Genomic DNA, 25,804 nt, shown 5'->3' on the forward strand with positions numbered 1-25,804 from the left:
TCCTGTCTAGACCAATTAAATCAGAAGCCCTCAATGTGGAAGGTTTGGCACCAGCCTACAGCTGAGTCAATGCCAACCCCACCCCACCCCCCAGGACAAAAGGGAAGGAAATGAGGCCACACTCCATTTGCTCTCTGACTGGATCTATGTCCTTAGTCAAGCTTTTATGGGTGTATCTGTCCCCCACCTGGTCTCTCCAGCAGTCCTTCTTCTTAGAAGGTCCTTCTAAAGGCTGGAGAGCCTGCACTGTCAGTAGAGGCTCCTGGTGGGCATGGAAATCTTTGAATCTGGAATCTCTGACCCTGGTAATTCAACTCATTCTGGATTGCAGGCCTGGGAGGCTGATGGGGCAGTGCTCCCTGTTCTGGGAACATTTCCTTTCCAGGCAAGCAGGTCTAACTCAAACTTTATCAATAAGTCTTTCAGAATATTTCCTTTTTGATTAAATCTAGATGAGCTCTGTAGATCATATCAATACCAATTTCCCAGTTTTGATATTGCACTATAGCTATATGTTACTAAGTGGGGGAAACCAGGTGAAGATACAGGGAAACTTCCTGTTGGTTCTCCCAACTTCTCATTAATCTATAATTTCAAAATAAAAATATCTCGCTAAAAATCTTGTAAAGTTTCTTTCCACTCCCCAGGCCACACCTAAGTCTAGGTCCTTATCACCTCCCTCTTAGATCCTGGCAACTGCCTCCTGATTTTCCTTTTGTCTTTGGTCTTGGCGCCCACTGTTCCATTATTCTCTGCCTTGCCTCCTCGAAAGGACCCACTGTGGTGATGGCTGGAACAGCGCCTTTAATAAACGATTATCAGTGAATTACTCAAGAGGAGGACTCAGGGCAGCCCAGGTGGCTCAAGCGGTTTAGCGCCGCCTTCAGCCCAGGGTGTGATCCTGGAGTCCTGGGATCAAGTCCCACGTCAGGCTCCCTGCATGGAGCCTGCTTCTCCCTCTCTCTCTCTCTCTCTCTCTTTCTGTGTGTTTCTCATGAACAAATAAATAAAATCTTAAACTGGGGGATCCCTGGGTGGCTCAGCGGTTTCGCGCCTGCCTTTGGCCCAGGGCGCGATCCTGGAGATCTCCCTCCTCCTGTGTGTGTCTCTCTCTCCATGTCTATCATAAATAAATAAATAAACAAACAAACAAATAAACAAATAAATAAATAAATAAATAAATCTTTAAAAAAAAAAAAAAGAGGAGGACTCAGCAAAGCCTGCATATCTCGGCCTCGAGCTTTGGAGACGACGCAGCCAAACCCCAGAAGAATCAGGCCCCGCCCCCCGGGACGCGCCAGCGACAGGCCCCGCCCCGCAGAGACACGCCCACCACAAGGCCCCGCCCCGGGACGCTCCGCCGGTCAGGCCCCGCCCCATGGGCTGTCCAACGGCCAGACCCCGCCCCTCGGGGCGCACCAACGGCCAGGCCCCGCCCCGCGTGCGTGCGCGGTCCCGCGGAGGCGTGCCGGCGTCCGCGTCGTCGGAGGCTGAGGTGGCAGTGGGCCCGGCAACATGGAGCTACCGCAGATGCCCGAGCTGATGGGCCTGTCGCTGTTGCTCGGGCTGCTGGCCCTGATGGCGACGGCGGCAGTAGCGCGGGGGTGGCTGCGCGCGGAGGAGGAGACGGGCAGCCGGTCCGCGGGTTAGTGGGGCGGGGGCGAGTGGAGGCACCCCGCGGGGACCTTGCTCCTGGCCTCCCCGTGGTCCGACGTGCGGTTTGGGCCGGCGGGGGTGCCGCGGACCCTCTGGGCCTCAGTTTCTCCCTTTGTGAAATGAGCTTCGCTTTCCGAGACGAGTTACCGAGGTAGCGAGTTACCTCAGGAAGCGCTAGTTGCAGGCTGCGTCCCGCGCTGCCGCTTCCTCGGAGGCCGGGCGGCGGGGGTGGAGGGGGCCGAGGCGCTCGCTGCCCTCTGGGCCTCCGGGTCTCCCGCGGTTGCTTCCAGAGCTCTTGTAAGCTCTCGGGTGCGCTGCTTGCTCGTTATTTTAGGAAAGCGGGGAGCGGTGAGGGGAGACGCGTATTTGTAAGCACTCGGACTAGTTCCTCGACAGGAGCAACGTTTGTTAAGTAGCTACTACTATCTCAGTAGGTGTGAGGAATTTTTCCTTTAGGGAGCTCGCGGTTGCATAAGGGAGATCATCCGAAAATGTAGGTGAAACATAGAGTGGAATAGGTTTCAGAGAGGAGGTCAGTACTAGCAACCAGGAAACCCAAGGGTGGGGGTGGTCAGCCCTGCTTTTTTGGGTGGGGAGGGACTGGTGAAGGGAAGCTTCACTGAGTAGGAAACACATGGTGTGGGGTCTCGAAGGACAGGTGTGTCAAGAGTTTGGCCAAGGAGGAAGGAAGAGCATCGCTGGCAAAGGCAGTGTGCATGGAAGCAAGCAGTTCTCAAAGGGCATTTGGTGGGGTTTTAGTGTGAGGGGAGAGGAGGGCAGGATGCTGACAGGAGAGGGCAGGTTGTGGTGGTCTCTGTTTATGGGCCTCAGGAGTTTATTCCCTGTAGGAATTGAGGGGCATCTGGAGTAATGTAACACATGCCAGCTTTGCACCTGGCCTGACTCTCAATTAAAATGGCTATTTTATGCACAAGTGACTGGCACCATTCCCGGCACAGGGTTGGTGCTCAACAGGGGTTGACTACTTATCATCCCTGAGTTCTCTCTGGGAGTCCTCTGAACCTTTAATGCTTGTGTTGGGCACTCACAGCTTCTCTTTGAGGAAACTAAGGGCCAGAGCAGTTAAGGAACTTGCCCAAGGCCAGGCCCACCAAATTGGTTGTGCACATAATTCCCTACCTAGGGATGTCTGGCCAAGGATCTGCACTTAGCCGGCTGTGCTATGTACCAGCGAGCTGCACAGGCCCGGAGAGTGCCTTTTCTAAGTTGCATTGAGGTACTGTATGGACAAACAGCAAGTAATCTCCTCAAGGTCACTCAATGGTAGAGACACAATCCAAACCCAGTCTGATTCCTAAGCCTCTGTTTTTGCCTACCTCACTGTCTCTTCTCAAGCTTGGGGCCTTATCTGGTCGTCTCTTGCTGCTCCACTCAATGCCTGGTCACTCACAGGTGGTCAGAAATGCTTAGTGAGTGAATGGGTAGATGACACAGTCCCTCCTCATAGGCCAAAAAGCAAATGGATTTCCACCTGACAAGTCCTTGAAGTCCAAGAAGCAGAAACAGCATCAACGAATTCGCAAGGAGAAGCCTCAGCAGCACAATTTCACTCACCGCCTCCTGGCTGCGGCATTAAAGGTACATGGATACCCATGCTCAGCATACATATACAGAGACTCACAGCCCCCCCCCCCCCCCCCCCCCCCGCATAGACTTTTCCTTTTTAAGGCTCTGCACATGACAGACCCTTCTGCCTCTGACTAAAGTTAGTGGGGATGCCCCATCCAATCCCTCATCATACCCCATCAGCAGCTTGTCGTTAATCCAGGCAGCAGACCCCATCTGCCCAAGGGGTCCCTGTTCATACTTCCTGCAACCCTTCCCTTAGAGCCACAGTGGGAACATATCTTGCATGGACTTTAGCAGCAATGGCAAGTACCTGGCCACCTGTGCAGATGACCGCACTGTCCGCATCTGGAGCACCAAGGACTTCCTGCAGCGGGAGCACCGCAGCCTGAGAGCCAACGTGGAGCTGGACCATGCTACCTTGGTGCGCTTCAGCCCTGACTGCAGGTGGGACAGGATGGAGCCTCAGCTTTGCCTGCAGAAGCCCAGTCCCAGGCTTATGTCTTTCCCATACCTGACTTGGGATAGTGGGGGTGGGGGTCTCCCTGGGGATGGCAGAAAGAGTATCTGGACAGCTTAAGCACTGCCTGGGGCTCCCTAGAGGTCTCTGCATTTTACACAGAAAGGAAGCAGAGAGGGGAAGATATGTTCCTACTTGGGAAGTACTGAAACCTGGCTCCAGATTCGTCCTGGAAATTATAATGGTTTTCTAAACTCTAGAGAGACACCAAAGGAGCCAAAGCTATGCGAGTCCTATCTTCTGAGAAGTATTAAGAGGTTTTGAACAAAGGAGTTAAGTTGCAGGGCTTGACTGGGGCATGAAGGAAGACCATGATTTTCCTCGGAGCCTAGCATACAAACCTCACACATAGGCCTCCGTGTCCAAACAAATGAGTGACTTGTCTGCTACCTGCCTCTAGAGCCTTCATCGTCTGGCTGGCCAATGGAGATACCCTTCGTGTCTTTAAGATGACCAAGCGAGAAGATGGGGGCTATACCTTCACAGCCAACCCAGAGGACTTTCCTAAAAAGCACAAGGCACCCGTCATCAACATTGGCATTGCAGACACAGGTAAGAAGCATTCAGGAAATGGAGCTTACCAAGGACTAGAAGGAAGAGCCCCATTTATTTGCTGAATGAGTTAATGCTGCTTGAGAGTTATGCTCAGCTCCAGTGTGACAAAGGGGCTCTGGCTCTGGGCTCTCCTGGAGTCCTAGAGCCATAGCAGCTCCCCAGGGGAGGCCAGTAAGACCCATAGGCTTGAACAAAATCCTTATGTCTGGGGACCTTTGGCCCAGGAAGGGCGCATGGGTATTTGAGAAAGCAGAGGCCTTCTGAAGTGTCTCCTTAGGGAATGACACCTGGTTGAGTCATTGACTCAGTTCATGTCACCACCACCACTCCCCCTACTTCCTACCCCCCCACCCCCAGGGAAGTTCATCATGACCGTTTCCAGTGACACGACGATCCTCATCTGGAATCTGAAAGGTCATGTGCTGTCTACGATCAACACCAACCAGATGAACAATACCTATGCTGCTATATCCCCCTGCAGCAGGTGAGGAAGGAGGGCCTTAGCATCTATGATGGGCAGAAGTTGTGGCCAAGGACAGAGCAGAGAGCCAGCTTCAAATAGCAGAAAGAACATACAGTGTGGAATCAGCACACCTAGATTCAAGTCCTTAGTCTCCCTTTTTGTCATCTATAGTTTTTAAAAGGTTGGGATGGGGTACTATGTATCTTATACCATGGGCATGAGGATGAACTGAAATCCTGTGTAGATAAGCGGTTTTAAAAGACACAATGTTGTTTACATAGAAGATTACTAATTTTCTCAGGAATGAAGTTTAGTGGGTTGGCAGAAATGAGATACTCTTTTGGGTTGGCAGAAATGAGATACTCTTTAAGTTGTAAAGGAACCTGGTTGTGTGGCAGGTTTGTGGCCTCTTGTGGCTTCACCCCAGATGTAAAAGTTTGGGAAGTCTGCTTTGGGAAAAAAGGTGATTTCCAGGAGGTCGTGCGAGCCTTTGAACTGAAGGGGCACTCTGCAGCCGTCCACTTCTTCGCTTTCTCCAATGATTCCCGCAGGTGAGTGCCTCCTCTCTCATGGGTTACTGGGGGCTCTCAGCCCCTCTTGGCAACCAGGACTCTTTGCCCATCTCTGTGGCAGCTCTGAAGTGGGTAGAGTGCCTGGCCCTTGGCAGGAAGTAGCCCCAGCAGTGCAGTTGGCTTCCTAGCTGGAGCCCCTCCTGCTGTCCCAGTGCCTTCCCCTCCAGCATGTGTTGGGGCTAGAGCCGTGATTTTCCATGCTGCAGGATGGCCTCAGTCTCCAAGGATGGTACGTGGAAACTGTGGGACACAGATGTGGAATACAAGAAGCAACAGGATCCCTACTTGCTGAGGACAGGCTGCTTTGAAGAGGCGAGCACCATGCTCTGCCGCCTGGCCCTCTCCCCTGACGCCCAGGTCTTGGCTTTGGCCAGTGGCAGCAGTATTCATCTCTACAACACCCGGCGGGGTGAGAAGGAAGAGTGCTTTGAGCAGGTCCATGGGGAGTGTATCACTGACTTGTCCTTTGACATCACTGGCCGGCTTCTGGCCTCCTGTGGGGACCGGGCAGTGCGGCTTTTCCACAACACCCCCGGCCACCGGGCAGTGGTGGAGGAAATGCAGGGCCTCCTGAAGCGAGCCTCCAACGAGAGCACCCGCCAAAGGCTACAGCAGCAGCTGACCCAGGCCCAGGAGGCTCTGAGAAGCCTGGGTGCCTTGAAGAAATGACTCTGGGAGGGTATGGCAGGAAGGATCTGGCATGCTGCTGCCGCCACCACTGCTGCCACTTTTCTTCCCAGGTACTCAACCAGCTGGAAACCTTTTGAAAGGAGTATTCTGATTTTCTCGGTGACTCCTCTCTCCTTTTCCCCATTGAAACTATTATTGCCTACTTTGATATCTCTCTCTTTGTCTCTCCTTACTCATTATGACTCCTGGCCTTACTTGACCCTCCAGTCTAATGACCAAGGTGCTTCTCTTTCTCCTGGGCCCATGGGAGGAATCTGTCTTCACCAGGCACTGAGGGAAATAGTACATTGAAGAGAGAGAGGACATGGCCTTGACCTTGTGGCAACTCACCGTGGTACCCAAAGGAGTCTGTAATTGTGGAGACAAAACCATGGGGACGCCTGAGTACTGACCAGTAGTTTTGCAGAGATAGGAGCCTGGGATACCTTCCAATTACAGAACTGTGGTATGTTGTCAGGGAAGAGCTAGTTTTAATACAGGCGAAGCTTCTAACTCCATCAAAAAAAGAATTAAGGTTTTCCATTCTGTGCCTCAGTTTCCTAATTTATAAAATGGAGACTAATCCTCTCTTGATCTGCTTACAAAGATGGTGTGAAGATATGCCTGTATAAAGTCTCTAGATTTGGAGGTGGAAAAGAGTAGCAACATATGTTATCTGTCGGCCAATCTCATTTATCAACTACCAGGTAAAAGTAGGACTGGGTGTAGTTTGAAACTAAATTAAAAGAAGAGAAACACATCTTGGAAAAGCAAAGTTTGTGGAACTTGATGATATATTTTTTATCCAGTTCTGCTTTAATTTGTGTAGGGAATCACAGGATTCCAAGATAGGACTCCTCTCTTTTAAGGTTATATCCTGTTTGAGGAGACCTCTTTGCATTTTGTCAGATATTTGTATGCCTGCTTTGTGCCTAGCACAGCAGTAGGCACTGGAGATAAATATGAACAAGACATGATCTCTGCCGTCAAAGATGGCCACTGAGAGAGAAGGAAACATGGCTATTAAGTGTTTTTTACTAGTTAATTCATAACTGTAGAAGGCTGTTGTAAAAGTCAAGGCAAAGGGAGGATTGAATCAGGATATAGGCAGTGAATTTGAAATTGAAGGGATAGAGTTGGTAAGAGATTAGGCATTTAGAAGTTCAAAGTTTTTGGATCTGAGACTGTGGATGTCGGAGAATGGAAATGAGGATCCAGGGTGATTTGAATCTTGGCAAAATTTATTCATCTGAAATCACATTCTTGCTGTCTCTTCCTGTAAAATTGGGGCCTCCCCTAGACATCCCCAACTCATAAATGTTTGAACAAGCACAACCTCGGAGTTATCCCTAATTACTCCTTTTTTCATTAATCCTTCTGGCCCATTGCCACTACCAACCATCCACCCCACCAGAAAATTATTTTGGTTAGACTCTAGAATCTATATCCTGAATCTGATTCTCCATCTTTCTGTTACCATCCTGGTTCTAGCCACTGTCACCTACTGAACTGTGATAGCGTAGCTTCCTCACTGATGCCTCTGCTTCCTCTATTTCCTTGTTAAGTCACTGTAAACTAGCAGAGTGATTTTTGAAAATGTGAACCAGATCACATTGTTCCCAAGCAAAAACCTTCCAAAGGCTTCCCATCGCACTTGGAATAAAATCCAAAATTCTTGTCATGGCCTAAAAGGTCCTATGTAATCTGGCTTCTTCCTTCCTCTCTGATCTTGTTACCACTCTCCCAGCCACCCCAAACTGGGTGTTACAGATTTAACCAAGCCAATTTATATCCTGCTTCAAGCAGAAGCTGTTCCTGTGCTGTGTTCCTCCTGCTTGGACGCCTTCTTCTTTTCTGTTGGCAGACTTGTCATGCTTGTCGTAATTCAGTTCTCCATTTCAGTTATACTTCAGAGAGACCCTCCCTGACCATCCAGTGTGAAGTAGCCCTTTCCACCAATCATATCACACCTGTCACGTTAGCTTACTTTATTTTTATTACCTAATGCTTTCTGAAATGATCTTGTTTGGATATTTGTTTGCCCCAGGGGTTTCAGCTGAAATGCTTATGGATGTCAGGTGGAAAATGCAAATGCATGAATGGGGCCACAGTTGCCTGGGTGTAAGATGGTGGGAAATGGGGAGCACTGAAGTGATTTCTAGAGGTCATGTACTGGGGTGAGGGGTAGGGGTGGCTGCTACTTATCATTCAGGAATTCAGCAGAAGTTGCTTGTTAGATAGAAGCTAGCAGTTGGTGATTTATTATACAAAGACAAAAACATTGTATAGACCAAACAAAGCACTTGGGAGCCAGATGCAGCCCACCAGTCTCTCCTTGGCAGCTTCTGGATCGTTCATTAAGCCACAGGAATGTGAACTCCGCAAGGGCAGGATCTTTTATCTTATTTGCTCTCTATCCCAACCACAATACCAGGGACAGTAAGCACTCAATAAATATTGAAGTCAAATCAGGGGCAGTTAAAAGACATTTCAGTAAGCCTCATCCCACTCAGTTTTCATTTTGGGTTTATGCTCCTGATAACAGACTTCTGGTTAATAAGACTATGCACACGGGTCTCTGAATATTTGCTTTCAGGTTGTCAGAAGAATGAAGCTAAAACACTTCTTTGCATATCTGTTTGGCTCTGGCTTTACTCTTACTGTGTATCCAGGAGGCAAGTGACTGTAGTATGTTGAGTTACTGAAATCAGAAGTCTTTGGTTCCAAGTTGGGCCGGTCACTTACTGCCTTAAGGCCTTGAGCAAATAGATCACTGGGCCTCTCTGAGTTTGTTTCCACATCTGTAAAATGGGAATAAATCCTGTCCTGAGGGCCTTATAAAGGGCTGTGAGTTTCTAATAAGACAAGTGAAGCACTACAAAAAAAAAAAAAAAAAAGTCCTCACAGATTCCCTGAGGACAGCGCTCCTCTCACTTAAGATGAGACTGGTTCTGTTGTAAGCATGGAGAAGGTACCTGCATATTAACAGAGCAGGTACCGTGATTCAAACTGTGTGTGTGTGAAGGCAGCATTAATATTTTAGTATTACTATCAACTTCTGTGGGTTTGCAATTTTTCAAAATAAAAAGCCGGGGAAATATTTTGAATGGTGGTATATAGCCTATTTTTATCAGTCATCAAAAACAAGACAATCTTTAAGCCACAAAAGTGCACATTTAAAGGCCTGTCGATAGTCTTGGTCAATTTCGATCAAGGAAAAAGGATCTTCCTATGTAAGAAGGATCTTCCTATGTAAGATTGTTCTGTGCCTGGAGGTGACAGGAGGCGAGTAGGAAGCACATCCTGTTATCAATGATAATGGGTCACCTCCGACAGTGTTGGATAGACTGAACGTTGCCCCCAAATTGGCCACAGACCTAGAAACTTAATAATTCGGGGATTCGTGTACTTTCTACACAATTCCAGAGGAGTCTTCCTGGTGAGCATGGCTTGGTTTCACACCCAGCTCTCGAGGCAGAGGCACCCTGATGGGTATCGGTTGGCATTGCAGGATTGGCCATGACAACTGAAAGCATGATTTCTGCACAAAATTCCCATGTGTCTTCTAAGCCTGTCAGTGCATTTCCAAGTCTCCAGTTCTTCAAGCTGCCAACTCTGATTGCAGAATTTTGGGCAGTTGGAAAGTGAGCGTGAAAATTTCTATTTGCTTCCCATTCTGCACACCCTGTTTGAACCCCTCTGCATTTTTGTGATCGCATTAAGTAGTGGCTAACTTGAGTACTATGCATCTAATCCCCATCAACTCATTTTTTTTTTTACCGCATTTTAATTTTTATCTGGTGAACTACGCTTCCATGACTCTTAATCCATGTGACTTAGAGGAGAGAGACCGAGACCCTCCATGGTGGCCATGTAATCAATCATCAGGCCCCTGGACTTTGCCAGATCTGTAGAAAAGTGGTGTCTTGAATTTTCTGTGGAGATTGCTTAGTAAGTAGGTTGGATGGTTATTACGGTAGGTAGTCCTGCCCAAGAAGGAAGCTAGAGACCGCATGCCAGGGAGGCTGTCGGATGCAGACACACCTGAAGTGTTTACCACTGGACTTGTCAGAAGAACCAATAAATTCCTATTTATGATTAAGTCTGTTTGAATTGGGATGTTCTTACTTGGAACAAAAGAGCCTTAACGTCAATTAAAGAGTTCAAGTAAATTGCCCAAGGCACATAGTAAATGGCACACTCCAATATTTCAGTCGAGGCCTATCTGATACTAAAGTACATACCTTTAGCCATCAGGTGCATCCCCAACATTTGTAAAGCCAGAGGTAGGAATATGAATGGAGACTCCTGTGCTCTATCTTAATATTTCAATTATAAGTCAAGCTGAGCCCAAGTATGTTCCATCCTCCTAACCTCGACATAACATTCTGGAAAGCCAAGTTTGAATTTAGAATTCTCAGGTCCAGTCACTGTGGTGTCACAGCTGGCCATCCCATGGCCTAGGCCTCTTCCCACCTGGTTCTTTGCAACATCGTAAGGGAAACTCCAGCACACACTTCCCAAGTGTCGTCATCACTGCAAACCACTCTCCCTTGGCTACCCAGCACATGGGCCTTAAGAGTGTGCATCATGGGGCAGCACCATCTTTGTGAAAATGGACCCAGGGGAGAAGTTCCTATAGGCTTTAAAAGAAGCAGGCTTGGGTAGTTTTGGACAAGGTGTAAAGTGGGTAAGAGTAAACTGTGGTCTGGTGGGTAAGATGGGGACACAAGCATTGGGTATCCCCATGTCCCTGGTCCTGCAAATCGTTTGTCTCATGGAGAGGGACATAGCTAGAGGAGGCCAGGACAGGTTCCCCAGAAGGAGTTCTCTTGGCCTACATCTAACATTGTTACCCGGTTAACCACACTTTTTTGCCTGCAAACTAAGCTCTCCTTAACCCATCAGAAATTAAATACAGTGAGTATTGGGAGTTCACAGGGTTTAGCCAAGTATGTCTCAGAGCTCTTCTAGAAGTTCTGGATATGTGGAAGCAGCCCTGTATATTAATTAACAGGTTACTGATTACTTGCCTCTTCAGTCTCACCTTTAAGTTCTTCCAAGATATGCCACAGAGCAGCCGCAGCCAGGCACCTTTATGGAAGCCTTTCATACCTTGTTCATTCCTCTATTATGCCCTAGGATCAAGCCCACCGGTTAGGAAGGAAGCCATGGGGCTGGATAGGGGGGTGGAAGGTGGGGCTTGGTTGCTGAGCTTTCCAGCCTTCAATAAACCCATAGACCTTTTCCTCTTGTGGATTTCCTCTTTGCAACATGGGCACTCAGCTTCTTGCTCAAAAGTCTCAAACTGCTCACTGGCTAGTAGCATATGCTAGCTAATCGAGTAGGACTTTTTTTTTTTTTTTTTTTAAGATGTTATTTATTTACTCACGAGAGACACAGGCAGAGGGAGAAGCAGGCTCCATGCAGGGAGCCCCACGTGGGACTCAATCCAGGGTCTCCAGGATCACGTCCTGGACTGAAGGCAGCGCTAAACCGCTGAGCCACCTGGGCTTCCCTCGAGTAGGACTTTGTTTTTGTAAACATCTCAGTTACATGTATTGAATATCCTGTTGACCCTCTAATCCCTTCCTTTCATTTTTTTTTTTTTTCTTCTCTAATGGCACCTTCTTGCCACAGCTGAAACAGGCCTGAGAATGGGTACCATTGCCAGAGTTTAACTTTTAGTCAGACACCCTTCTCGGTGCTGTGCTCCTAACAACTCCACCCTGCCAGCAGTTCTGAGACAGGTACTGGTAGAATTTCTGTATCCCAAACAATCTACAGCATTGCCAGAGTCGCTGAGCAGGCGCATGCCTGAGCTAGGATTCAGATCCACAGAGTCTGTGTCCAGAGCTCGTGTTCTTGGTTCTAAGGCCATGGCAGGTGTCAGAATCACCTGAGACCTGGGTATAAATACAAAGTCCCAGGCTCTATACTGCTTCAGCAGTCCCGGGCCTCTGGGTTCTTTATTAGCTCTCAGGTGATTCGGATACCAAAGTGTGGGAGGCACTGCATTGTGCTTTTCTGCCTTGATTTGGAATATTCTTCATACACTACTGCCTTGCCTGAGAATGTATCCTATTGCTATAGGTGAGTGTTAATAATGCTCAACAGTTAACGAGCTCACTATGGCCTCCACTTACCCCATTCACTGTGCCACTATGCTGCCAATAGAAATCGTTCCATTACTTTCTGAGATGACAACATCGTGAGCTCACACCCAAATGTGATACTCCCGGGGCTAATTGCTCCCAAGGGTGGAAATCATTAAGCCTCCAGCACTGGAAGGCCAAACCCTGGGGTTTGGAGGCTATTGCCACCCTGAGCACCTTCCAGAATTTTAGTTCACCTCCATCATATCCAGAAAATTTGAGTTCAAGACACTAGCTACCAAGATTTCCTGCCCATACAGTGAGGGTGGAGCGGGGGTAGCTGCAATCCACAAGACCCCTCAGACCTACTTGCTCCATTGGTCTCTCTAAGACTTTCTGGGATCCCTGGAACCCCCAACCATTGTCTCCTCCTATATTGATTCTGAGGAATCAGCTGATGGGAGCAAGGGGTGAGGGGCCCATTCCTCATCAGTGACAAAACATCTAGAGGCCATGGTGAAGTTGGAAGATTCAGCACCCAGTCTCTGGTGCTGCTGGACAGCGTCATCACTTTTCCCTCTCTGCTAAAAGGTCCCCCTTCTCATTTACTATTGTGTCTTTCAGACCCAGCTAATTTATCAGATCTTACTTTTTAAATTTTATTGATTTATTCATGAGAGACATAGAGAGGCAGAGACACAGGCAGAGGGAGAAGCAGGCTCCATGCAGGGAGCCTAATGTGGGACTCAACTCCAGGACCCCGGGATCATGCCCTGAACCAAAGGCAGATGTTCAACAGCTGAGCCACCCAGGCATCCCTAATTTATCAGATCTTAAATGCACAATTAACTCTTCTTCCCTGGCATTTATAGGAAAAATGATTGTCAGGCTGGGACATGGACATGTACACAAACCATCCCCAGCAGCTGAGGCTGCAGATGGTTGAGTCAGTAGATGGAGGGAACCTGGGCCTCTGAATGACTCTGTGGAGCAGGTCTTCCCTGACCCCAGCATTGTATTGTGACCATAAACAAGAAATAAATTCATATTGTGTGAGGGACGCCTGGGTGGCTCAGCGGTTGAGCGCCTGCCTTTGGCCCAGGGCATGATCTTGGAGTCCCGGGATTGAGTCCCTCATTGGGCTCCCTGCATGGATGCATGGAGCCTGCTTCTCTCTCTCTCTCTCATGAATAAATAAATAAAATCTTTAAGAAAAATTTCATATTGTGTGAAAAGGCATGGAACGAGTGGGGTGGTTTCTTATAGCAGCTAACCTATCCTGATTAACACACTTAGTACAGCCTGAAAAGGGCCTTACTTTTTTTTTAATAAAATAATTTTTTATTGGTGTTCAATTTACCAACATACAGAATAACACCCAGTGCTCATCCCGTCAAGTGTCCCCCTCAGTGCCCGTCACCCACTCACCCCCACCCCCCGCCCTCCTCCCCTTCCACCACCCCTAGTTCGTTTCCCAGAGTTAGGAGTCTTTATGTTCTGTCTCAAAAGGGCCTTACTTTTATGGAGGAAAGAAAGAAGTTGGAAGGGGCTGTTGACAAAGAGTTTAGGATAGTAATGGGTTTTCATTGCCTGAGTACATTCACTGGACTGGGCAATGGTGCTTTACTTGTTTCCACACTGCTTTTACATAAAAACAACACCCAGCATTTCTCTTGGTCTTCAATCATGGCTCTGGCTCACAGCTGCCACAACCCTTGTCATTTTCTAAGTGTTTAGAACAAAAGGGACCACTTGTTATAATATTTGGGGTTTGTTTGGGGCTTCAGAAGTAGCTCCATTATTCCTTATGCTACACCCTGCCCGAGGGTGTGTCCTATTTCTACAGGTTAGTGGGAGTAGCAACAGAAGCTTGAGAAGAAGAGAGAACAGGGTCATTCAGGGAGGCAGATGGAAAACTGGGCAGACCCAGTGTCAGGAGGATGGTAAGGAGAGCTCCATCCCTCTATCCCTCCCTCCTCCCTCCCTTCTTTGTCTCTCATTTCCTCCATACATAGTTGCTGAGCCTTCTGTGGACTATGTGGAAATGAGATATTTCCTTCCTGTGGCTATGGGGAGAAGGCAGGCCCGGCTGTACATACTTAGGTTACAAATCTCAAAGGATATTTTTGTTTGCTTGTTTTTTTATGTAAGGAGAATATTTAAATAACTAATGAGCCAAGTCAGAGCTCCCTACTCAAGCTTGGATATTTTTTCTGAGCTAGGGTCCAGTCTGACTTCCAAACTGGGCTATACATAAGATCATCTTTTAAAGAAATACATCCTCCCCAACAAAGAAAAGAGGCCACCTGGGTGGCTCAGTCAGTTAATTGTCCAACTCTTGGTTTTAGCTCAGGTCATGATCTCGAGGTCGTGGAATCAAGCCCCATATTAGGCTCCACACCAAGCATGGAGCCTGTTTGAGACTCTCTCTCCTCCTCTTCTGCCCTCCTCCCCCATGCTCACTTTCTCTCTAAAAAAAAAAAAAAAAAAAAACGAACAAAACAAAAACATTTTTCCCCTAATATGGACAAATATTTATGATGTGGTAGCAGATGTCCACCTCCTAATCTCCTAATCTCTGGAACCTGCAAATTTGTTAGGTTATATGCTGTCTTTGTTTGGGCTGCTATAGCAAAGTGCCATAAACTGGGTGGGTTACACAACAGAAATTTATTTCTCATAGTTTTGGAAGATGGCTAAGTCTAAGCACTATTAAGGTACTGGCAGATTTGATGTCTGGTGAGAGCATGCTTGCTGTTTTATAAATGACCATCTTCTCCTTGTATCCTCACATGGTAGAAAGAAGGCAAAAGAGCTCTCTGAGGGACGCCTTGGTGGCTCCGTTGGTTAAGCTTCAACTCTTGATTTCAGCTTAGGTCATAATCTCAGGGTCATGAGATGGAGCCCCGCATTGGGCTCTGCACTAAGTGTGGAGTATGCTTAAGATTCTCTCCCTCTGCCCCCCCACCTTGCACTTGCTCTCTCTCTTAAAAAAACAACAACAAAAAAAAACAAAGCACCTTTCTGGGGTCCCTTTAGAAAGGGCACAAATATCATTCATGAAGGCTCCACCCTTTTGACCCAAACACCTCCCAAAGGCCCTGCCTCCCAACACCATGGTGGGCCTGTGAAGAGATCGAGGATTTCAACATAAGAATTTTGTAGGAACATATGCCAAAGGGGAATTAAAGTAGCAGTTAGAATTAAGGTCGCTAATCAACTTGCTTTAAAATAAGGAGATGATCCTGGATTATCTGGGTGGGATTAATGTAATCACAGGGATATAAGATCCTTAAAAGTGGAAGAGTGAGGCAAAAGAGGGAATCAAAGAGATGGCAGCATGAAGGGGACTCAACCTGATGTGGTTTTGAAGATGGAGGAAAGAGGGATCCCTGGGTGGCGCAGCGGCTTGGCGCCTGCCTTTGGCCCACGGCGCGATCCTGGAGACCCGGGATTGAATCCCACGTCAGGCTCCCAGTGCATGGAGCCTGCTTCTCCCTCTGCCTGTGTCTCTGCCTCTCTCTCTCTCTGTGACTGTCATAAATAAATAAAAATTTAAAAAAAAAAAAGTCAAATGAAGATGGAGGAAAGAGCCATGAACCAAGGAAAGTGGGCATCTTCTAGAAGCTGGAAAAAGAAAGGAAACAGATTCTCCTTCAGAGCCTCTAGGGAGGAATGTACTTTGATTTAGCCCAATGAGATCCATGTCAGACTTCTGATCTACAAGACAATACACTTGTGGGACTGTAATACCTCACTTACCTCAATTAACAGATCATCCAAACAGAAAATCAATAAGGAAATAGTGGCTTCGAATGACACATTGAACCAGGTGGATTTAACATATATTCAGAACATTCCACTCTATAACAGCAGAATATACATTCTTTTCTAATGCACGTGAAACAGTCTCCAGAATAGATCATATATGAGGCCACAAAACAAGTCTCAAAAAACTCTAAAAGATAACAAAGTCATTCCATGAATCTTTTCTGACCACAATACTCGGAATCCAGAAATCAATCACAAGGAAAAATCTGGAAAGAGCATAAATACATGGAGGTAAATAATATGCTATAAAACAATGAAGGGGTCAACCAAGAAATCAAAGAGAAAATTTTAAAAAATACATGGAGACAAATGAAAATGAAAACAACAGTCCAAAATCTTTGGGATGCAACAAAAGTGTTTCTAAGAGGGAAGTTTATAGCAACCCAGGCCTATCTCAAGAAGCAAGAAAAATATCAAATAAACAACTTAAAATTACACTTAAAGGAGCTAGAAAAAGAAGAACAAAGCCCCAAACCAGTAGAAGAAAGGAAATAATAAAAATGAGAGCAGAAATAAATGAAGTAGAAACTAAAAATATCCCCACTAGAACAGATCGACGAAACCAGGTGCTGGTTCTTTGAAAAGATTAAAAGAACTGTAAACCTTTAGCCAGATTCATAAAGAGAGAGAGAGAGAGAGAGAGAGAGAGAGAGAAGACTTAAAATCAGATGTGAAAGGAGAGGGGTGCCTGAGTGGCTCAGTTGGTTAAGTGTCTGCCTTAGGTTCAGGTTGGGATCTAGCCCCCTGCTCAGTGGGGAGCGGCTTTTCCCTCACTCCTGCTCATGCTCTCTCTCTCTCTCTCTCTCACTCACTCTGTCTCAAATAAATAAATGAAACTTTTTTAAAAAGTAAAAGAAATGAAAGAGTAGAAATAACAACTGACACCACAGAACTACAAAGGATTTTAAGGGAATATCATGAAAAATTATATGTCAACAACCTGGACAACCTAGAAGAAATGGATAAATTTCTAGAAACATATAACCTACCAAAATTTAATCAGGGAGAAAGAAAATTTGAACTGATTAACTACCAGCAATGAAATTGAATCAGTAATCAGGGCCCTTGGGTGACTCAGTTGGTTAAGTGTCTGACTCTTGATTTTGGGTCAGGTCATAATCTTAGGGTCATGAGAATGAGCCCCACATCAGGCTTCATGCTCAGCAGGGAGTCTGCTTGAGATTCTCTCTCTGCTCTTCCCCCTGCACTCTCTCTCTCTCTGTCTCTTTCAAAATAAATAAATCTTTAAAAAAAAATTGAATCAGTAATCAAAAAACTCCCAACAGGGGTGACTGTGAAGGTCTACTCTGACAATGGCTGTCATGGACGTGTCCACACAGATGTGGCTGGGCATGTGGGGCTTAGGGCACTGTAACCTGAGGCTTCGCCTCTGAACGATCAGAAGACTCAGAGGATGCCAGCACCGCCAGCTTGATCCAGGAGGCAGGTGGGGCCTTTGGAAAGAAAGAGCAAGCTGAAGAGGAATGATACTTCCGAGTACATACTAGAGAACAACTGGCAGCCTTGAAGAAACACCATGAAGATGAGATCACTCATCATGTAAAGGAGATTGAGCATCTGCAGAAAGAAATTGAATGGCACAAGAAGAAAATTTAAAAATCTAAAACATGATGATTAATGGCACACAGTTACCATAGAATGGCTACATATCATCACCCATTTCTATAGAAACATAGTTCTGGTTTTATTAATATCTATCTGTGTGCTGCCAACAGATTATAATAAATTGTCACCAGTGGAAAAAACAAAAAAACAAAACCTTCCAACAGACAAAAATCTAGGACCAGATGGCTTCACAGGTGAATTCTACCAAACATTCAAAGAAGAGTGAATACCTATTTTTCTCAAACTATTCCAAAAAATGGAAGGGGAAGGAAAGCTTCCAAGTATGTATATATAATGGAATATTACTCAGCCAGAAAAAGAAAGAAATCTTACCATTTGCAATGACATGGATGGAACTAGAGAGTATTATGCTAAGTGAAATAAGTCAGTCAGAGAAAGACAAATACCATATGATTTCACTCATGTGGAATTTAAGAAACAAAGCATATAAGCAAAGGGAAAAAGACAGAGAGAGAGAGAGACAAACCAAGAAACAGACTCCTAACCACAGAGAACACACTAATGGTTACAGAGGGAAGGTGGGTGGGGGATGAGTGAACTAAAGGATGAGGATTAAAGAGTATACTTGTTGGGATGCCTGGGTGGCTTAGAGGTTAAGCATCTGCCTTGGGCCCAGGGTGTGATTCTGGAGTTCTAGGATCAAGTCCTGTTTTAGGCTCCCTGCATGAAGCCTGCTTCTCTCTGCCTGTCTGCCTGTCTCTCTCTCTCTCTCTCTCTTTCTCTCATGAATAAATAAAATATTTTTTTAAAAACTGTACTTGTCATGGGAAAAATAAAAAACAATACATTAAGCCCCTGAGTTTCTTGTAATTTGCCACCTCAGCAGCAACAGAAAACAAATACAATGGTACATTAGGTAAAATCAAAGCAGAGAAAAATGCATAGCATGTGCTATAATTTGAGTGGAAAAACAAAACACTGAGTACTTATGTATGTGTGTTCATAATTGTGTGGACTAGTAGCTCTTAACCTTGGCAATACATTAGAGGGATCCGAAAAGATTAAGAAACAACCCTAGTGTCCACACTGCAGATTCTTAAATCAGTATCTCTGGAGGCAGGGTGGGGGTGGGTGAGAGGAGAGAAGAACCCAGGCCTTCAACACCTTTTGAGGCTTCCAAGGTGTGGCCAGGTTGAGACCATGGGTGTAGACTGACTCTAGAAGGTGAGGCAGTGAGGCACAGGATGACTGTGGGACCTGGGAGGGAAAAAGAGAAAGACCTGTTTTATTGTTTTAACCTTTGAACTTCACTGTGTACCTTAAAAAAATGTTTTATTATAGAAAGTTTCAGAGTATAATAAAAATAGAACAATATCGTAAGCCCCTGCATATCCATCACCCAACTTCAGAAGTATTAACATCATTGTACTCTTTTAATTTTCCAGCACATGGAGGTATTGTATATTAAGATCAATATAACAAAAATAAAATATGTATGCCCAAGCTGAACCACAGAACTATGGAGATAAAATCTTGGGGACAGGGATGCCTGGGTGGTTCAGCAGTTGAGCATCTGCCTTCAGCTCAGGGTGTGATCTCGGGGTCCTGGGATCGAGTCCCACATCAGGCAGGGAGCCTGCTTCTCCCTCCACCTATGTCTCTGCCTCTCATAAATGAATAAATAAAATCCTTAAAAAAAACAAAACAAACAAAACCTTGGGAACAGGGCCCAGGGATTTGCATTTTAACAAGCTTCTTGGTGGTGGTGGTGGTGGCAGGGAGTTCCTCGTAGTTGGGAACACCACTGGGCTCTCTATAGACTCTCTCAGTGCCTATATATATATATATATATATATATATATATATATATAAATTTAAACAAGCTCTGGCCAGTTTTATTTTTATTTTTTATTTTTTATTTTTTATTTTTTTTGGCTAGTTTTATTAAGAAGAAATTTTGTGTGATTTACTTTTCACCAGCATGATTCTTTTTTTTTTTTTTTAAGATTTTATTTATTCATCAGAGACACAGAGAGGGAGGCAGAGACACAGGCAGGGGGAGAAGCAGGCTCCATGCAGGGAGCCTGATGTGGGACTCAATCCCAGGACTCCGGGATCACACCCTGACCCAAAGGCAGATGCTCAACCACTGAGCGACCCAGGTGTCCCTTCTGGTATGATTTTAATGAGACTGGAATCACTGTGGTCAGTGATTCCTTTGTAGAATTTCCCATAAGCTGTGCCCGATTCCATATCATTGCCATTGTAGAGATGGACACCAGTTTTGGCCAATAGGGCTTAGTATTCTATTTCAGATTTCCTCAAGGCTGGGCAGTTGTTGGTGAGGATGACTAGCTCTGCTTTGCCATGTCTGATCATTTTCGGAGTCTCATGCCCCAGCGTGTACATTCCACTTTCCATAACAAGTTGGAGCCTAGAATTGATAGATGGCAGCAACTTTTTCATCTTTTTGGTTGCCACCTTCCTGCCTTAGGTGGAGGAGGGCCACCGCCAGGAGCAGCTACCAAGATGACCAGGAGGGAGAAAGGAGAGAGCTCCCACAATGCAGAGCTCTTCGCTGCTGGCTATTCCTTGTTCCTCACTTCCTGGCACTGCTCATTAGCAACGTGTGAAGAACCTACCTCCTGTGACTGTTTTGAAGCCCTCATCGAACCTTCCACTTTTAGTCCATATGAGCTCTCAAAGAATTCCAGAAGGTTCACTGTCCCTGCTTACAAAGGCATGGGGAGGGGATCCGTGGGTGGCCCAGCAGTTTAGCGCCTGCCTTCGGCCCAGGGTGAGATCCTGGAGTTCCAGGATCAAGTCCCACATTGGGCTCCCTGCATGGAGCCTGCCTCTCCCTCTGCCTGTGTCTCTGCCTTTCTCCTGTGTCTCTCATGAATGAATAAATAAAATATTAAAACAAAACAAAACAAAACAAAGGCATGGGGAGGTCTTCACACCCCCTATAGGTTTCCCTTACTCCTTAGGACTGGTTCTTGGGCCTCTGTGGCTTTCTAAAGGAGCACAGCTCCAAAGTCCTGGTCCTCTGTCTTCTCCTTCAACCGGTCTTTTGACAAAACCCAAGAAGGAGGGGAGAGAAACTCCAGCATAGTTCAGGCTCTTCCTCCTCGAGGCTTGTCTTCAAATAGGTTTTCGGAATTACCAGTGTGTGAAATGAACACTCAGGGTTCCAGGATGGAACCAACGGGCATCACCAGGTTCCTTGGGCCCTGTCCTCTGCTGAATCAGCCCTGTGAGGATCTCAGCTTTTCAGGAGGTAAAATAAAAGGAGAGGGCTAACAGGGGTGAACTCGGTGCTCTGAGGGTCTAATTAAGGGTGGGATTAATCATGTTTTGGGTACAACTGTGGAGCAGGCTGATTCTTGAAAGATGAATATTTCAAAAGGGGGAAGATGAGAGGGGAACAGGGATCAGGCCTTGTTTAGCTAGAATTATGAACAGGTAGGAGCGGTGATGCCGGAAACCAAAATAAGTATTTCCCCTACTAGGCACAAAGTTCACCCACTCCTCACCTCACCAGATCCTCAGTACAACCTATGAAGTACAGAGCCATTATTAGTGAACTCATTTCACTGACAAAGGAAATGAAAACCAAGAGGAACCGGGGATTCAGTGATCAAGTGACCTACACAAAGCCACGACACAAATATGTGGCCGAGCTGGGCTTCCGACCCTGGCTTCTGTCTCCTAGCATTCTTTTCCCTGTGACCAGGATTATACTGGGGTACCTGAGTAATGCTACAGCGTGGGTTTTGAATGGAGGCAATGGGGAGCCACAGAAAGGATTTTAGAAGAGCTGTGGTTGAGGTGCCTGGGTGGTTGAGCGTCCGACTCTTGGTTTCGCTAGGGTCTTGGTCTAGGGGTCATGGGATTGAGCCCCATGTTGGCCTCCATGCTCAGCAGGAAGTCTGCTTGGGAACCTCTCTCTCTCTCCCTCTTCCCCTCCCCCCCTAAAGTAAATAAATAAATCTTAAAAAAAAAACAAATAAGAGGGACACCTGGGTGGTTCAGCAGTTGGTCTGCCTTTGGCTCAGGGCGTGATCCCAGAGTCCCGGGATCGAGTCCCACATCGGGCTTCCTGCATGGAGCCTGCTTCTCCTTCTGCCTGTGTCTCTGCCTCTCTCTCTGTCTCTCATGAATAAATAAATAAAATCTTTAAATAAACAAACAAACAAATAAATAAATAAGAGCTGTGATAATCACAGGTGTGCTGGGTCTTGGGCATGTATGCTGTTGAGGGAGACTGCTATGTCAGGCTACAATGTTCTGAGAGAGAAAGCAGGGTGCTCTATGGGTCATGTGGATAGAGCAGGGAGGGAGAGCACAGCTGATGTGGGCTCTGAAGAGAGCCTGGGGGGAAGAATGGCATTCCTCATTCATTCATTCTCCCTATCTCTCTTTAGTAAGTACCTCCCCTATGCGAGGTGTCATGCTGAACATTGGGGATGTAATGGTGAACTGGACAACAGGGCCCCCACCCTCACAGGACTGACACTTCAGGGGATACCAGATCATAAGGAGCAAATGAACAAATATAAGAACTTCAAACTGTGGTTAAACATAGGATCTTCAGGACATATGAGGACATACAGCCAGTGTCATGTGGTCCTCAGGGTGGTTTCTCTTGCCTTCCCTGGAAATCCCTGCCACTGAGTATAATGCAGACTGTGTTCAGGGTCCTGTGGGAGTTCAGGGAAGGAAGGCATCCTTTCTCCTGCTCAGAGTGATCTGGGGAAGGCTTCATGGAAGGGATACATTGAGGTTGGGCTTCATTCAACAAATACGTAATGACCATCTACTGAATATCAGGCTCTGTTTTATTATATTTTTAAATGTTTTATTTTTAAATAATTTCTATACCCAACTTGGGGCTCAAACTCACAACCCTGAGATCAAGAGTTGCATGCTCTACTGACTGAGTGAGCTAAGTGTTCCCAGGTTCTGTTTTAGATGCTGCTAGAGATAATCATTGAACAAAACAAAACAGACCATGTTGTACCTTCTCAGAACCACTGAAAAGAGGGTAGCTAATAAGCAAGAGAGACAAGAAAAATAGCATTTCAGGGGGTGATGAATGCTCTGGAGAATAATAAATTGTGGAAGGGGGATCCAGAGTATGTGGGAGGATAGATACTACATTCTTTGAAAGGGGCTAGGTGGGATCCCTGGGTGGCGCAGCGGTTTGGCGCCTGCCTTTGGCCCAGGGCGTGGTCCTGGATATCCGGGATCGAATCCCACGTCAGGCTCCCGGTGCATGGAGCCTGCTTCTCCCTCTGCCTGTGTCTCTGCCTCTCTCTCTCACTGTGTGCCTATCATAAATAAATAAAAGTTAAAAAAAAGAAAGAAAGAAAGAAAGGGGCTAGGAAAGGCTTCATTGAGAAGGTAACGTTTGAGTAAAGACCTGAAGGAGGGGACGCTTGGGTGGCTCAGTGGTTGGGCATCCGACTTTGGCTTAGGTCGTGATCCTGGGGTCCTGGGATCGAGTCCCGCATCGGGTTCCCTGCATGGAGCCTGCTTCTCCCTCTGCCTGTGTCTCTGCCTCTCTCTCTCTCTCTCTGTTTCTCATGAATAAATAAAATAAAATCTTAAAAAAAAAGAAAAAAAGACCTGAAGGATGTGAGAGTGAGCCATGAAATACATATGGGATGGGTGTTTCAGGTAAAGGGGCCTGCACTGCAAAGGCCCTGAGGCAAGAACTTTACTAGATGTTTTCAGATGAGCAAAGAAGGGCAGTATAGTTGGAACAGAGACAGCAATGAGTATAGTTATAGGAGGTGAGGTCAGAATTAAATGAAGGAGGGCAGCCTGGGGTGGCTCAGTGGTTTGACACTGCCTTTGGCCCAGGGCCTGATCCTGGGGACCCGGGATCAAGTCCCGCAGTGGGATCCCTGAATGGAGCCTGCTTCGCCCTCTGCCTGTGTCTCTGCCTCTGTGTGTGTGTGTGTGTGTGTGTGTGTGTCTATCATGAATAAATAAATAAAATCTTAAAAAAAAAAAGGAATTAATGCAAGGAGATATGGGACCTGGTGGGGCACTCTAGGCTATGTTCTCTTTTACTTTGAGAGGGGAAGTCACTGCCTTGAATGCAAATTGCCCAAAGCAGAGGTCTTGGTTGGGTCATCTTTGTTATCCCCCTCAGCATCTAGCACAGGGTTTTCATCTAGAAAATGTCAAGATGCATTTAAAAAAATTTTTTTTAAAGATTTATTTATTTATTTGAGAGTGTGTACATATGTGAGCAGGGGGAGGAGCAGAGGGAGAGAGAATCATTAAGCAGATTCCCCACTCAGCACAGAGTCTGACATGGGGCTCAATCCCAAGACCCCAAGACCATGACCTGGGCTGAAATCAAGAGTCAGACACCTAACCAATTGGGCCACCCAGACACCCCAAGCTGCAACTTTTTTTTTTTTTTTTTAAAGAAAAGGCTGTCAACAGAGGGCATTTGTGTGGCCTGTGGGGAGTAGTTGGTAGGTGCCCACTTTAATCATTCTCTTATGTAGAGAGAGCTCCAGGAGAGATGAGGTAGGGAATAGGGCTAGGTGGACAGATGTGGGCAGAAAACAGGGAGATCATGGAGTGTTCAGAACAGGGGATGGCCTGAGGAAGGTGGATGACTGGCTAGAGGACAGCTGGGTGCAGGATGCTAGTGCACTGCTGGAAGGAGCAGTGGGCCTTGGAGTAGGAAGAAGCTATAGGCAAGAAACTCAGAGGGGAGGCTGGCCAGCACTTAGACGAAGGGGAGAGAGAAGTTAGACATAACTGCCAGGGGTTGTTAAGCTGTGTACTTGCACCAGCGGGATCTGTGAACAGAATTGGGAGAATCCTAGAAAGCTGGCCTCTTTCACGACACCTGGCATGCATGTTCTGCCTTGTGTTTTTTCTACTGCGTTCTTTATCCTCACCTCAAGGGCAGGGAGTGTATCTTACTCATCTTGGCATCACAGTGGCCTACATACTCTAGGGCATATAACAGGTGCTCAGGCTGTACTTGCATTGAGTTATTTTGGATCAGTTGGGCTTGAGAAACAGATAGGCCACCTCTGATCCCATTAGTTCTAGAATCATCCCTTCTCTCCACATGCTGGTTCAGCTCTTCCAGTCCTCAGTCAGTCAGATGCTATTCCCAGGCTTCTCATTAGCAAGACAGCATATGCTTATCAAATCGTGATGTTAGTCATGAATGCCTGAACATAGTCAGAGGCTGTGTCGAGTTCGAGTTAGCTAGGCATTTTTCTGAGGCATACAGAAGGAGGTTTCTCTAGAGGTGAGAGAAGTAACCACTGCCAATCAATCAATGCAAACTGTCACCTGCTTCCTTTATGTCTCCTGAGGCTGTTACTCTATGAAGCCTCCCTAAATACCGCAGGCATCAATAAATATGGGGGAGGGAATGGAGAGCAAAGAAGCTGCTCTCAAAATTCAACATTCACCCAAATATTTATTGAGCATGTTCTACAATGTGTGGACACATGTCTTGGAGCAGTTGCACTTGTATCCCGTTTTCAGAGGTCGACTTCAAGGTTATATTTTCCCGGAAGCCTCTGGACACCCCTTATTTGGATTAGGACTACTTTAGCCTATCATTCATAAAATGGCATTTAAAAGGCCTGTTTTCTGGTCTGGATGTTCTGAACTGGAAGCTCTTTGAAGGCAAAAACCCAGGTTTTGTCCTCAGCATTGACCACGTAGCCTTGCAGAACGCAAGCACCACTCAGTCAACGACTGCAGGATTAAATCAGACAGTGATGTAGAGTGCTAAGCGGAACCTGAGGATAGCAGGGGAAGGCTTCTCTGAGTTGGATCTGGATGTTAGTAGACTACGTGGTCAGTTCACAGGTAAAGTGATGAGAATTCCAGGAAGGGAGCCGGTGTGTGCCAAGTTAGGAGAATATACTGAATTAAGGTGTGAGATTCTGTGGTTAGAGCACAACAGTACTATCCGGAAAGCAAGGGAGCTGGAGAGGAGAGGCAACAGAACCGCGCACCCGTTCGGGTCAAATGCATAACACGTAGCTAAAGGCAGCAACCCCGGCAAGAGGGCAAAGGTGCCGACCTCCAAACCCCGAAAGGGAGCCCACGGGCAGCGCCTCGCACCTCGCCTTGCCCGCAGCACGTGCCGCCGCTCTTCGCGAACCGCGGCCTGCACGGGGGCAGACGGAGACTCCTGGGGCGCCCAGGGAGGGCCGCCCGGGGCGGGGCGCGCAGGCGCGCTGAGGCCTCGAGCCCCAAGAGGCGGGCGGGT

General features: G+C 46.7%; 1 protein-coding gene and 1 pseudogene across 2 annotated transcripts; both read left to right on the forward strand.

Moving 5' to 3' along the window:
* The first annotated feature begins 1,456 nt into the window (after positions 1–1,456).
* TBL2 (transducin beta like 2) lies at positions 1,457–6,191 on the forward strand. Of its 2 annotated transcripts, XM_025425824.3 has the most exons (7): positions 1,457–1,645; positions 3,125–3,255; positions 3,506–3,690; positions 4,164–4,315; positions 4,676–4,802; positions 5,180–5,332; positions 5,560–6,191. In XM_025425824.3, exons 1-7 carry the CDS (start codon positions 1,516–1,518, stop codon positions 6,020–6,022), a joined length of 1,341 nt encoding a protein of 446 aa, XP_025281609.1. In that variant the 5' UTR covers positions 1,457–1,515; the 3' UTR covers positions 6,023–6,191. The 2 variants fall into 2 exon arrangements, with proteins under 2 accessions (XP_025281609.1, XP_025281610.1); XM_025425825.3 differs by lacking the exons at positions 1,457–1,645; positions 3,125–3,255 and having other exon boundaries at positions 3,528–3,667.
* Positions 6,192–10,263: 4,072 nt separating this feature from the next.
* Positions 10,264–18,386, forward strand: LOC125755223 (ATPase inhibitor, mitochondrial-like; annotated as a pseudogene).
* Positions 18,387–25,804: the final 7,418 nt, after the last annotated feature.

This window comes from Canis lupus, chromosome 6 (assembly GCF_003254725.2).
Source record: "Canis lupus dingo isolate Sandy chromosome 6, ASM325472v2, whole genome shotgun sequence".
In the NCBI taxonomy this organism is placed as follows: domain Eukaryota; kingdom Metazoa; phylum Chordata; class Mammalia; order Carnivora; family Canidae; genus Canis; species Canis lupus.

Coding starts and splice junctions, on each gene's coding strand:
- TBL2 (XM_025425824.3), top strand. CDS start 1,516: ATGGAGCTACCGCAGATGCCCGAGCTGATGGGCCTGTCGCTGTTGCTC. Junction 4,803..5,179: donor GCTATATCCCCCTGCAGCAG/GTGAGGAAGGAG, acceptor GTTGTGTGGCAG/GTTTGTGGCCTCTTGTGGCT. Junction 5,333..5,559: donor TTCTCCAATGATTCCCGCAG/GTGAGTGCCTCC, acceptor TCCATGCTGCAG/GATGGCCTCAGTCTCCAAGG.